This window comes from Tetrao urogallus (assembly GCF_951394365.1).
Source record: "Tetrao urogallus genome assembly, chromosome: 5".
Lineage (NCBI taxonomy): Eukaryota > Metazoa > Chordata > Aves > Galliformes > Phasianidae > Tetrao > Tetrao urogallus.
The window spans coordinates 44,546,804-44,559,362 of NC_136818.1; the positions used below are offsets into that span (position 1 = coordinate 44,546,804).

Below are 12,559 nucleotides of genomic sequence, written 5' to 3' on the forward strand. Positions count from 1 at the left end.
CACTACTCGTCAACTGAAGAAGATACTGAAACACATCATTAAATGTGGCACAGATACGGGTGACACAAAAAGCTGAACTATTTGTTACCGTGACCTAATATCTAATCTGTTTGCTAGTATAACCAGTTAGGATGCAAGTGACACAACACAAAGCTTTTCCATGTTTTCACGCAGGAGGATCAAGAAATTAGGACCAATGTCATTTACGAAGCTCTCTAACAAGTTATCCAAGCATCAGAATCTGAAAAGGACAAGAACATTTTAAAGCCCTTTTTATTAAGCATAGATTTGTATATCTATATATACATACACACACACACCCCTAACCTTTGTTATGGAACACCAACCTTTCTTTTCGTGGCATGCTATTAAAAGTGACAAGTCTTGCAACCATTTGTGCTCAGACAGAAGAAACAGGCTACTTGTGAATGTCTGAACCCCGTGTTAGACGTCCATTGGTTTCATACAAACAATCTCAATTCAGCAGATAACAGCATTCAGTGCAGCTCCTTCATAAAAGAATTCTCTCAAAAGCAGCATTTGCAATACAGCCAAGTGCAAGCCAGCAGACAGTCAGTCCTCTTCAGTAACCACTGCCATACAAAGCCATTCCTTGTTCGAAGGTATTTTAATTGAAGGCACCAATGGAGGCCAAGCACAGACACGTGAAATGACTTCTTGAACGCTGTGTACACTGCTGCATCCGGAAGTCATTAAGAAACCACGAGCGATGGCTTCCTAGGTAGCCCAAATTAATGTAGAAAGAAAAGGAGGGAGGAAAGATAAGAACTGCTTACAATTTGAGAACTGTTGTAACAAAGAAGGACAGGCAGATGCAAAGAGAGAAGAAGCCTTGTAATATTAATAAGTGACCCAAATCAAGCTTCAGTCTGGCACTGACAGACAGATCTAGCAAACTTGTGAAGCCACTCTCAGTCCTCAAGATGAAGTGCAGGCAAATGTTTTCATTCAGAATGACGGGACCCAGCAGGGATCAAGAGTGATGCAAATGTGTCAGCGTTCCAAATGGCTGGATGCACACAGATCAGTCCCCGGGGGAGACTCAGGAGTACCTTACTAGACCACTTGGTTGCTTCCCGATGCAGAGACTGAGCAGCAGCCAGAATGGGCTGGTTAACAGGCTGATTGGTTGGCATTAACAGCAGCTCAGGCTCGTAATCATCTTCAATGTCAGAGGGGAGACTGAATTCAACATCTGCATCATCCTCCTCATCTATATCTACACCAGCCTCAGCCGCTTCATTAATCACAGTCACAGGCTTTGCAGGTGGCAGCAAGGGTGGAGAAACAGGGGACAGTTAGTACGAGAAGCAGAATTTGGTAGAAGAGCATGAACTGAGCTGTTTTAGTGACCAAACATCCTCTTGGTCTCTCCGTATCTGATAGGACAGCTCTAGGATCAGGTCAGAGGGAGGAGGGGAAGGAATACAAGATTAGCAGAAGGAAACAAACATTTCACCTGTGTATCAAAGTTACCAAAAAAAATTTAACAATTCAAAGATGCAGCAACATTTTTCAACTCAGCATACAGCTTCTACACACAGAGGCTGATTTTCAAAACAACATTTTTCTGGCAAGACAATGGTGAAATGAAGGGATTTTCTGTTTTAACGGAAGCCATTTCACTGGCTAGAAGCAGGCACAGCAGCTGATGACTGTGGCGTTTGTGCAGACAGAAAGCATGTATGAAAGCTCTTTCACACAGATGTAAGTAAGAGGAAGCAGCAGCAGGACCACAGAAAAACCACTGATACTGTGTGGCTGTCAAGGAAGAAAAGGTGGAGTATAGGAAAGAAAAGTGAAGTACTGCAGGTCACGTGAAAATGAACAAAACCAGGTTATGAAAAGAGATGATACTGAATGTTATGAATGACAGTAATATTACAGTTCTTAAAAAAGAGACTGAAACAGAATTAGTAAATTAAGAGGATTATGAAGCATATGATACTGTTTTGCCACAATATGTTGTACCCGTTACCTTTTAAAATAAAGACAATCTAAGCAAATATATTCCATTAAATTCATTCACAAAGATGAGATAACAGGACTGTAACAGTACAGGCATTTATAATATAGCAGTATTTTAACAAAAAAGATACTCTAACACATTTACTAACTTCAATTTTTGACTGTATTATGCATAACAACCCTTACCAAAGCCTATACATTTGCAACTGAGTTTTGCTTGAGGTCTAATTTCCTATCCAAAGACACCTACACCAGCAGAAATATGCAGAAGCTTTGGAAGGAACAAGTTTTAATATCTGTATATTGCCAAATTAACTCAACTTTGAAGACTTAACTCTAAGTATCAAACCCATGAAAAGCTTCCAAGTATCCCTCATTTTTAAGGTAGCTTTGACACAGGAGCCTAACTAAGCAAAACTTCATTCTCTCCTTTAATCAAAAGAGGCAGAAAAGCAATGAAATCTAAAGCAACGGCTGGTTTTTAGTTTGTGCTCCATAAGAGGATAAGTACACAGAAGCCTGGAATCCCCTCCATGAAAAGGAGTTTTTGAGAAGAAGAAATGAACTGCACATCCTACAGGAATGAAGAATGCTACCAGTTGCTTTTGAAGACTACCAACTTGCCTTCCCATAAGCCTGAAACATCAGTGAGCTACTGTAAAAGGACAACGAAGCAGAAGGCAGTTGACAGCCTTCTGCCATTCAGCATGAGGCAAGACACTGTGTTTCTGCCTTTCCAAGTCTAACCTATATCCCTTAGCAGCAGTGTCCATCAATCCCTCTTCCACCCAATAAGGAAGTGGCTTAAACTATAAACATGGTTTTAATCTTCTAACCTTCCGGCCCTATATAACTGCTTGTAAACATATTTAAGAACTTGGACTGCATGTGCCAAGTTGTTACTAACAAATAGTGTCAAATAAGCGTGCCACCACCTCCTTCCCCAAAACCTACTGGCCAAGTAATTGTATCTTTATTGCTAAAATGGACGCTTACAGAGCATTAGAAGGACAAATGTTAGGTGACCACTAGGTACGTTACAGTCTAACTCCTCACTAATATAACATTGTATGTGGTATAGCCAGAAGTACTGGCAAAGTAAGAGCATTTCATTTTAAGGAAAAGGCTTAAACAATTTTGCAGGATTTTTTTTTTTATGTTATCTATACTTCCAAAGCATTACTTTCTTTATATATTCAGTTGAAGTTGATTCTGTAAAAAAAAAAAATAAATAAATAAATCAAAGATTATCTTCCCATTTACCACACAGATGGCTGGAAGCAAAAATTGGAGGTCTTAAAAGCAAAATTTTGACCATAAAGTTATGCGTGCAGAAAGCTGCTACTCTCAAGTTCTCACTTTGCTACCAGAGGAAAAAAAAAAAAAAATATATATATATATATATATATATATACATATAAATATGTATATATACATATATATATACAGTTTTTATAAGTTCCATTTGCATTTATAGGAATGACAAAGACTTTAGACTGCTTTGTTGTGGCACTAAAACTTTAAAGAGCATTAAGGATTTTGGCCTTGGCAGTGAATGTGACTTAAAAAAAAAAAAACAAAAAAAAAAAAACAAGGAGACCAGGCTGCCTATATAGAGCCCCTTTTTTGATCTAAAGTGCACCAGATTAACTGCAGCTCATAACATAAACCAACTCATGATTTCTGCAGCTGGTGGCTGCAGAATTCGTGCAGATTTCCTGCAAGCAGTTAAACAAAGCAATCAGCTTGTTAACCTAGAAAGGCACAAGCAGCAGTGACTGTCTAGCAATACTAGCACGATCACAAACAGCTTGTGAACGTTTGTGTTCACAGAGTTATGATAATAAGCTTTCTATCATCTACCATTCTATGATTCACGAGTATTAGGCCAGTTGTACCTAGTTCACTCTGAATCTGTAAGGATTTCCAATTCCTTCTCCAACTGCAACGTTTTACTATCTGGTCTAAGATTATTCTCTGCATGGAGGCAGCTGACAATGGGCCAAAGTAACACAGTGATGCAAAATAAATATTCTTGCACAGAATACACATGTAACAATTTCTTACCTTGCTAGACCATTTCCGAGCCTCATCGTGCAACTGCCTAGCAGCCATCATCATAGGCTGATTAATAGCTTCTCCTGCTTTCTGCTCTGGGAACTCCTCATCCTTTTCTTCAGGGGGTGGTGGTCTGGGTGGGGGAACCTCACCTTCTGGAAGTGGTGGTTTCGGAGGAGCAAGCTCATCAGTCAGCTAAGGAGGGTAGAAATCTTGTTCAGTGCAACGAAGGAGTACAAAGATTAAGCACGGGGTGTCACAGAAAGAGATGGCATAAGCTCATACTTTCTTTTGGTTTTTCAAGTGCTCCCCTGTTTAAGGAAACACCACGTTCTAATACCTTCTTTCGAATTTTGGACTACTTGGGTTTCTTTTGTTTCTTTTGTTTTAAGACTTCTAGCCACATGTTTATGTTGGCTGGCTGGTTGATGTGTTCTATTTCTGAGAAGTAATAAATTTATTCAAGAAATTGCATCACGCAGTCCACGCTTTGTCAGTGGCAATGGAGCATGACAGGTTTTGTGGCACTTACATGAAGATGCTCAAGGTCAGGAGGAGGAGGGGGAAAATCTGGTTCCTGAGGCTGGAAGGCTTCTCTAACTTTGGCCACAGCTCCCAGAATCCTGTACCCAGAATCCAAGAAACTCTTTTGCAAACCTGAATAAAAATCCCATTCTCAGATTAGCAGCATTCTATAATATTTAGAACTTCAACACTAGCCAAAAATATACTTCTATAAGGTAGCACGTAGAGTACACAGATATATCTAAGAAATGAACAAATTTTAAAAACTACCAAAGTGTTCATGCTCAATTTTCATGTTTGTAATATCAGTATCATATCTATAAAATACGTAAGATAAAGCTTAGGCTGATTAACAGTAACAATCAATAGCCAATCAGATTTCAGAATACAAGACTGTAATATTTTTCTTATATATGCACTGATTCAAGTACATATATATAGTGATAATCGTAAGGTCATGAAGTCACATAATCAACTAAAATGCTTGTAGTTCAAGGGAATCCTTTTCCCTTGAACACAGCAGGTCTCTGATCGCACTCCAGAAGAGCAGGATCCAGCACTTATTGGTGTGACGCTGATCTCACCAGTCTGGAATTTAAGCATACAGAACTTCCATAATAGGAGATCCTTAGCCAAGGCAACATAAGCACTACTTCACATCATCTTCCACCAGTAAAAAATACATCTGAAATCAGCTGACAGAATCCTTACCAGGATCAGAGATATTTCCAGCTACAGCTTTGGCATCCATTACCATTGGTGATATAGTTTTGCTCAGCTCATCAGAAGCCGCTTTAACAGCCTCCCGGAATTTCGGGTCTTCTGAATTTTCAACCTCCCGTTTTGCCACCAGCAGGATGCGGTTTGCTCGCCTAGCGATGCTGGTGGCTCCAGCTACCAGCATCTGAGGTTGCATATTGGCCATTGCAACTTTACATTTATCGAGATCTTTCTTAATAGCCTCTTCTGATGCATCCAACAGAGACTTGGTATCGATGGCTTCATCCACTAGCCCTAGAATAAAAGTTGAAAACGTTAATAATCCAATTTCAACTCTGGAAAGAGATATCTGGTATTCTGGTTTACAATCAGAGAAGGAACCACTTCCAAAATGAGGGATGGGGAAGAGCAGAAGGCGGCATGAAAAATCAGTCCAAACATTATACTGCTGTTGCACTTCTGATTATATATGGTATTTCCAGCACTGTAACTGCTGTCAGACCTGTGCCCTCTAATGACACCCTGAGCTCTTGCTCATCCACCGTGGAATGTTGCCTTTATGACTTACACAGTATACCCAATAGCATTACCTTCCTTCCAAATTTCTTTACAAAAATTCACCAGTTTTGTACTTTTCTTGTTCATGCAGAAGGAAAGATTCCTCTGGTTGTGCTTTAACTTAAGGGTGATACATAGTGATAAGCAGTAAAATTGTAAATTTTCAGAAGTTAATTATGGAGATAGACAAAGATGCAGCATACAGTGAGGACTAACTATTTTGTTAGCAGCACAATGCACGAATCTATGCTTCTGAGTCTTCTACAGACTGAAGCCTTTAGGCATCTCAGAAAGACACAGTAGATTAGGAGCGTTCTTTTATTCTACTACTACTTTCATCACAATAAAACAACTTTGAACATGCTTTCTTCCCCTGTCCCTCAATTTTCTGTCCTCATTTAACATGCCAAGATCATGAAGTAAGAAAATCCTCAGTGTGCCACACAGTGATATATCCCTGCTAGAAGCACACAAGGTATCCTGTTTTTTTCCCAGGAAAGAACTGAAGCCCAACTTACTCCCCCTCACTTCTCAAAACAAGAAGCAAGCTATTTTCTTTATGCGGTAGCATGTTGCACACACACATTCCTGGGGTCAGACAGCACGTTTCCACTTCTCTCAATGCATTTATTTTTGTTCACTGGTTACTTCCATACATGCATTCTCAATCCAAACAAAAAAGGATAATAAACCATACCAGGTAGGCAAGTAAAAGTATCATCTTCAACAAGAAAGCCTACTTTTACCTGTCATCTTTTCTACATTATCAATCCATTGGTTTTTCATTGTTTCAAAATGCTCATAAGCAGCTTGATTTCCAGGATTTCTCAGGAGAATTCGAGCTGCTGATACTACCTGCCAATAGAAAGTGTTTTTAATTATGAAAATATCAGTATTTAGAAGACATCTAAACATTCCTGAAAATGCATTTGTTTTAGTACTGAATGTACAGCTCCCTTGTAATTCCAGCTCATCACCTACCTGCTTAAAAATTTACAATTCCTCTGAAATTTGTTTATGATAGAAATACTTCTCTAGAACTTCAATTACTTGCTTTTACACCATAAAGTGTTTTACCATTTACAACCAGTTCTTGACAGCACTGAAGTACAATACTTACAACAGACTCGCTAATAAACAAATTCTAGATAGAAGCTTAACTCAGAAAGTAAAACGGTGTAATAAAATAAGCAGAAGAAGTGCATTTTAAGTCTTAATGCAACTATTTCAAGTTAAGCTACTAACACTTCCGCCCAAAAGTTGAAGACTAAGACAAAGCACCCGATCACCTCATCCTACCTGGCAGGATACGCACAAGTACTTGCCATTCCCCCTTTCAGAATGTCAGTACTATGCTCTTTGCTGCCATTTAGATCTTACTGTGATAGCAGAGGCATATGGAAAGTTCCACCCAAGTCCTTTCCAACCTTCATAACAGCATTTTGAGTGTAAACAAGCAAACCTGTGGGGTAAGCTCCCTTGCTGACTTCACTGTTGCCTGAATGCCTTCCACAGTAGTTTTATTAGCAGTTCCAACTGCAGCTGCTTTTTCTGCTGTTGCTCCCAGTCTAGCAGCATGGTTTTCAAAATTGGCTGCTCTTTCTTCAAACACCTGGTTGTCCGAAAAGAAAAATGCATTAAAGAAGCCTTGCTTCCTTAACAGAACAGAATATTTATAAAGCATCAAACTACAAGACCTCCAAACTTGACACAACTCCGGACAGGACGCAACAGGACAACACAAAAGGTTTGAAACTCTCTCTCATCCTTACATTAGTGGACTTCTTTCTTTATGAATTCACCTGGTTCTCCCAAAGGCTACTATCACGTTTTATGGCTTTGAAATACAAGCTACACTAACTCCTGATTTTCATTTTAGCAACTACTGAGTTGAGGCCAGTTTAGCTTATGGAGACTAATCTCTGCACCCAGAATCAAGAAAAAACTGCATTTGGAAAAAATATGGGTTCTTGCTCTAAAAATCGAGGCTTCACAATGGAAAAAACATTCCTCTTCCTGCAGTTTTTATTGATTCAAGGACACAAACTATACTGTTCTAAAGTTCAATTCCTCAAGGAATTGGGAATCACTTTCATCACATTCAAACAAACCAGGCAAACAGAGCTGGCAAGCATAGAGTTCTAGACATTTCACAGGCCATCAGAACTCGAACTACACTACGCAGTGAGACAACTGTTTAAGTACATTGATCAATATTGTTATGAATCAGCTTATCTAATATTGAGACAAACAATTCAGGAACTGCTGTCAGTGATTCTGGTAAACGAATATTTAGCATGCTCAAAATAACAGGGCACAAATATAAGAGGGAATAGTTTTCAGCATTTACTGAAGTCAGTCTCCAAGACATCAGAAACATTTGCATGGCATTCATCCCAGTCAGAATTATTAAGCACGAATTACACATTTGTGAAAATACTGACTTACTTTTCAAAACACAGATTCAAAACACCAGTTTGTTTTCCAAAACAGTGATTCTCAGAAAACAAGTTAGTAACTCAAGTTCCACACAGGAAAAACACTATCAAATACTTGCCTCTTCTCTATTGGGAGTATCAGAAGGAGCAGTAGCTGCTACTGCTAACAACTTAATAGGAGTTGTAGTGTCACTAAAAATATCAGACACCTCCTGGGTCATTGCTTCTTGCATCCGTGCTTTGAGATCCTTAAAAAAAAAAAAAGGCAAATTTTTTTTTTTTTTTTTTTTTTTTACACATTACACAGAAACAATAAGAACACAGTAATATTCCTAAGGGTTACAGTCCTACATCATCTTCTCATGACAAGCAAAAATAGGGAAAAAAAAAAAGCAGATTACACTGAAAGTCATACAGACGAAACAACCTTAGAGGCATGTTCAACAAATCACGTGCTTTTACAGCATTCAAGATGCAAGCAGCATACCCTCTACTCACTGAAGGAGAATAGAAGCCATGAATGGAATTATTTGAGACTCTGCCCCTCAGGTTTGCAATGCTAACACACTATCTTCATTGAAAGTACGACTTCTCATTTTTAACTTCTGAATTGTTCATTTGGAATTATACTAGGGTAGGATGGTTGGACTTGCAGTTAGATGGTCTTAAAGGTCTTTTCCAACCTGAGCAATTCTATGATTTCTTTGATAATCTCTATGGCATAATATCAAAGTTTTTGTATTAAAGATTGCTCTAAATCTTCCAGATAAACCTATGTGTTTTTTTTCTCCTCCACCTACATACAAGCTCTTTATCAGAGCAGTGCAAATACTTCCACATACATGCATTTCACTGCACAAGATGAGATTTTTACCTTCAGGGAGTCCTGAAGCTGAGCAGCAATTGCCCTAGCCTGAGGAGACTCTCCCTCCCCTCTTGCTGCAAGGTCAGCAAGCTGGGCAGCCAGCTGGTCTACACGGTCACATTTGGCAAGCAGGTCCTGACGATAAGGTCCCATCATAACATTGGCCAAACGACGACCTTCTGCAACCAAACCCCGAATTGCTGCCTGGCCTGCAGCGGAAGAAGATGCAAGGCATTAACATACAGGAGAAACAAAACTTGAAAGCCCAATGCAAATGTATCATGAACTAAATGATATTCCAGAATTTCTGGGTTAAGAACACATTTTCAAGTGCTAAGAAGGATCTGCAGCTTCTCAGTAAGCTACGGCAGCTCCAAACTCTAAAAGAAATTCAACTCTCACCAATTTATTTGGTCTATTACAGCAAGAGAGGCCCCGAGATGCATTCTTTTTTTTTAGCTAGGATGGCCTCAAGATCACAATTACAGCAGTGGGATATTCTTACATAAGTCATCTGTTGACTCCTATAGAAATCATTTGTAAGCTTCATGTGCAGCAATTCATCTCCATGCCATTTCAAGTCATTATAAGCTGAGCAGGAAGAAGGTACAAGTACAAAACCAAGTTGCAAAAATAAATAAATCAGAATATCCTCTTCTGGCCTTCCAGAAATCATGGGTGAATAATGTCTGGCGTCCACCAGTGGAAAAAAGGAAAAAAAAAAAACTATGAAGTATGTGTTTTTAGTTTTGTTGTTGGTTTGCTGTGGGTTTTTTTTTTTTTGGTTTTTTGGTTTTTTTTTTTTTAATTGCTTAAAAAGTTATTTTTAGTTAGATAATTTCCTTCACTCAATCACAGACACTTCCTGTTCTTTCGTTAACAACATGCGTCTGCTCTTTCAGTAATCAAGTAGTATTCTTTTCAAAGGAAGCTATCATATTCAAAACATATTAAATCCTTTAAAGACCTACTAAAGAATCATTTTAAGCCAACATTAACATACGAGTAATTCAAGCTCATAATCAAGCTCAAAATTACTTGCCTGATTTGTATCTGCCCATAGCAATTACATTAGCTGCCACCTAACTAACCTTATTCATAATGTAACTGCATGATGAAGTGACAAGTGTTTATGAAAAGAAGAATAGTAATCTGCCATCTGTACTGTTACTTCAAAATGCAGTTTGTATTGCACTACCTCAGTCTACCTGTAAACACACAGATGTTATTTCATCACATGGTCATTCATACTGGAGAGATTACTGAAGGAATATTTCCATATTATCATAGGGCTGAAAAAATCAGGTCAGAAATGCTGTCCAGAGCACGTATCAGAGAACGGCTTGGGTTGGAAGAGACCTTAAAGTTCCATCCAATAACCTCAATGCAACCTCACTTACAAGCTCTTAAATAGGTCTAGGAGAGGTGGAGACAGCTCCACCCCTTCCGGCAGCACAGGTGAACTGCCTTCACCTGTGCTCCCAGGCTGACTCATTGCTCACCTCAAGTAATCAGAGGTTCAGGCCATGATTCAGCAGTTCCCATACACCCTTCATAGATTTTTGTCATTATGCATTACGATTGATTCAATCCTGTAGTACATGTCCAGTACTGAGAAACTTTGGCTCCTGCCACAAACTTCCAGTACGTATACAAGCTTCATGATTAACGAGGTATTTACAGGCTCTGGGGGTGATTTCAGTTCCCTTTTACTCTCTTGAACTTAAAAGAATAAGTTTAGGTTTTGTGCTTCTTCAAGTCAAGCACCTCAAATTGTATTATGTTCAAGAGAAACAATACAATTGCGAAGATTTTCAGTTAATGTCAAAACACTTCATAAAAATTATCTACTGCCTTCTTGGTCATCTTATGCTTCCTGATGAGCCAAAAGCATGTTGAATGAGTACACAACTCCACTATTCCACATCCAGAGAATAGCAGAGTTTTGTGTTCTGCAAATAAAGCTTAGTTTCACGAGTGTCCAAGCTATCAGGATCACTATCTCTAATTCCATGATCCGTCATTCATTATTCACACAATAGGAATTACCTTCACAGATATAAGGAAAGGTATTAGAAAGTCATTATATGTCTACATTTATTACTGCTTCTTATAAGGCATGTTTTGACTTGCATCAGCTGTGCTACTTGGGCCTAATTACTATGGGAAGAACTACTGAATCCAGTCTTGAAGGTTCATCCACCTACTCACAGAAGCATCAGAAGAAGCAAAACAAGAACTTTGAGATGTTTTACAATAAGCTTTTAGTGCCATCATTCTTGAATGATAATTATATGCTTGCTGATAGCGACCTAGGATTCTCAGATCACTTTTCTCATTAAGTAGCATTCTCCTCAGATAATCCAGAAATCATACAAGTAGTAGCATTTTTAGATCAGGACTGTGAAGGATTTGATTACTTATCTATATTTGAATGACATTAAGAGCAAAGAGCAGCCAAAAGTCTGTCTGTTCTGTAATACGCATTCCCCCATCTTTGTCAACTTCGCTTCCACAAAGAAAATTACCAGCCAGCTTGATAGTTCTACAGTAAAAACTTGGCTACAAACCACCAGCCATGAACTATGTTATCAACGAAGAGATTCTACTCACCCTCTCCATCTCAGAAGCACTAGCTTTTTTTCTTTTTTCTTAAAAATTAAGTTACACCAGAAAATTGTGATAGAGGAGAAGAGCATGCTGAAAAACTTACCTACTCCTCGATCGTCAACTGTAGGATTATCTATCCACCTTTGAGCCTGCTCAATCTTGCCCTCCAAATGGACAGCTGCTTTAACTGGCCTAGTATTTGCTACAGCTCTGTTCGTTTTGGATTGTAAATTCTGAAGTGATGTAGCTATTTGCTTGGCCAATGCACGGGCCTCGGGAGAGTCGCCTTTCCCACTGAGGATTTAAAGAAAAAAGTCACTTAAAGGTCATTCATAACTAATCTCAAATTTAATTTGGCAGGAAAAAGATGACAAAGAATGGTACTTTATCTTTTCAGTAAGGTCAAACTTGAGACTTGAATCTCAGAAAAAATAATGCCTGCCATCCATAAATCCCCATTCCGTTCTGCTGCTGTAGCACCTGGACATTACTTTCGTTCAATGCAGCACTAAAGCAGAAGAAGGTATGATATCATTCATGACTTTGATTTCCCATAACCATGATCACCTGCAATAATGCTATGCAGATTGCAAGTACAAAATTAAGCAGCAACAGACACGAGGCTATTCATAAACTAGAAAAGGGATAATGCATTAGGAAACCTACAGCAGCAAACGTCAAGAAAAATCTGAAGAGTAACTTCTGAAGAAAAAGTATCATCTCCATACTGCTACTGGCCATAACTTAAAGATCACAATTTTTACTACGATCATCTCTCACTTCAATTCTCAAGCAA

At 38.8% G+C, this 12,559-nt stretch overlaps 1 protein-coding gene across 2 annotated transcripts in view; it reads right to left on the reverse strand.

The window, feature by feature from the left end:
* VCL (vinculin) overlaps positions 1 to 12,559 on the reverse strand; it is a gene marked incomplete at both ends in the record, with an annotated part of 56,127 nt that overhangs the window by 2,854 nt on the left and 40,714 nt on the right. The window contains 9 exons of one of the 2 annotated variants that reach the window (XM_079535264.1): positions 1,074 to 1,280; positions 4,057 to 4,242; positions 4,580 to 4,704; positions 5,284 to 5,586; positions 6,597 to 6,705; positions 7,313 to 7,462; positions 8,408 to 8,536; positions 9,163 to 9,362; positions 11,867 to 12,057. In XM_079535264.1, the coding sequence (XP_079391390.1) occupies positions 1,074 to 1,280; positions 4,057 to 4,242; positions 4,580 to 4,704; positions 5,284 to 5,586; positions 6,597 to 6,705; positions 7,313 to 7,462; positions 8,408 to 8,536; positions 9,163 to 9,362; positions 11,867 to 12,057 (1,600 nt within the window). The remainder of the gene's footprint in view (positions 1 to 1,073; positions 1,281 to 4,056; positions 4,243 to 4,579; positions 4,705 to 5,283; positions 5,587 to 6,596; positions 6,706 to 7,312; positions 7,463 to 8,407; positions 8,537 to 9,162; positions 9,363 to 11,866; positions 12,058 to 12,559) is intronic. The other variant, XM_079535265.1, reaches the window with a different exon arrangement.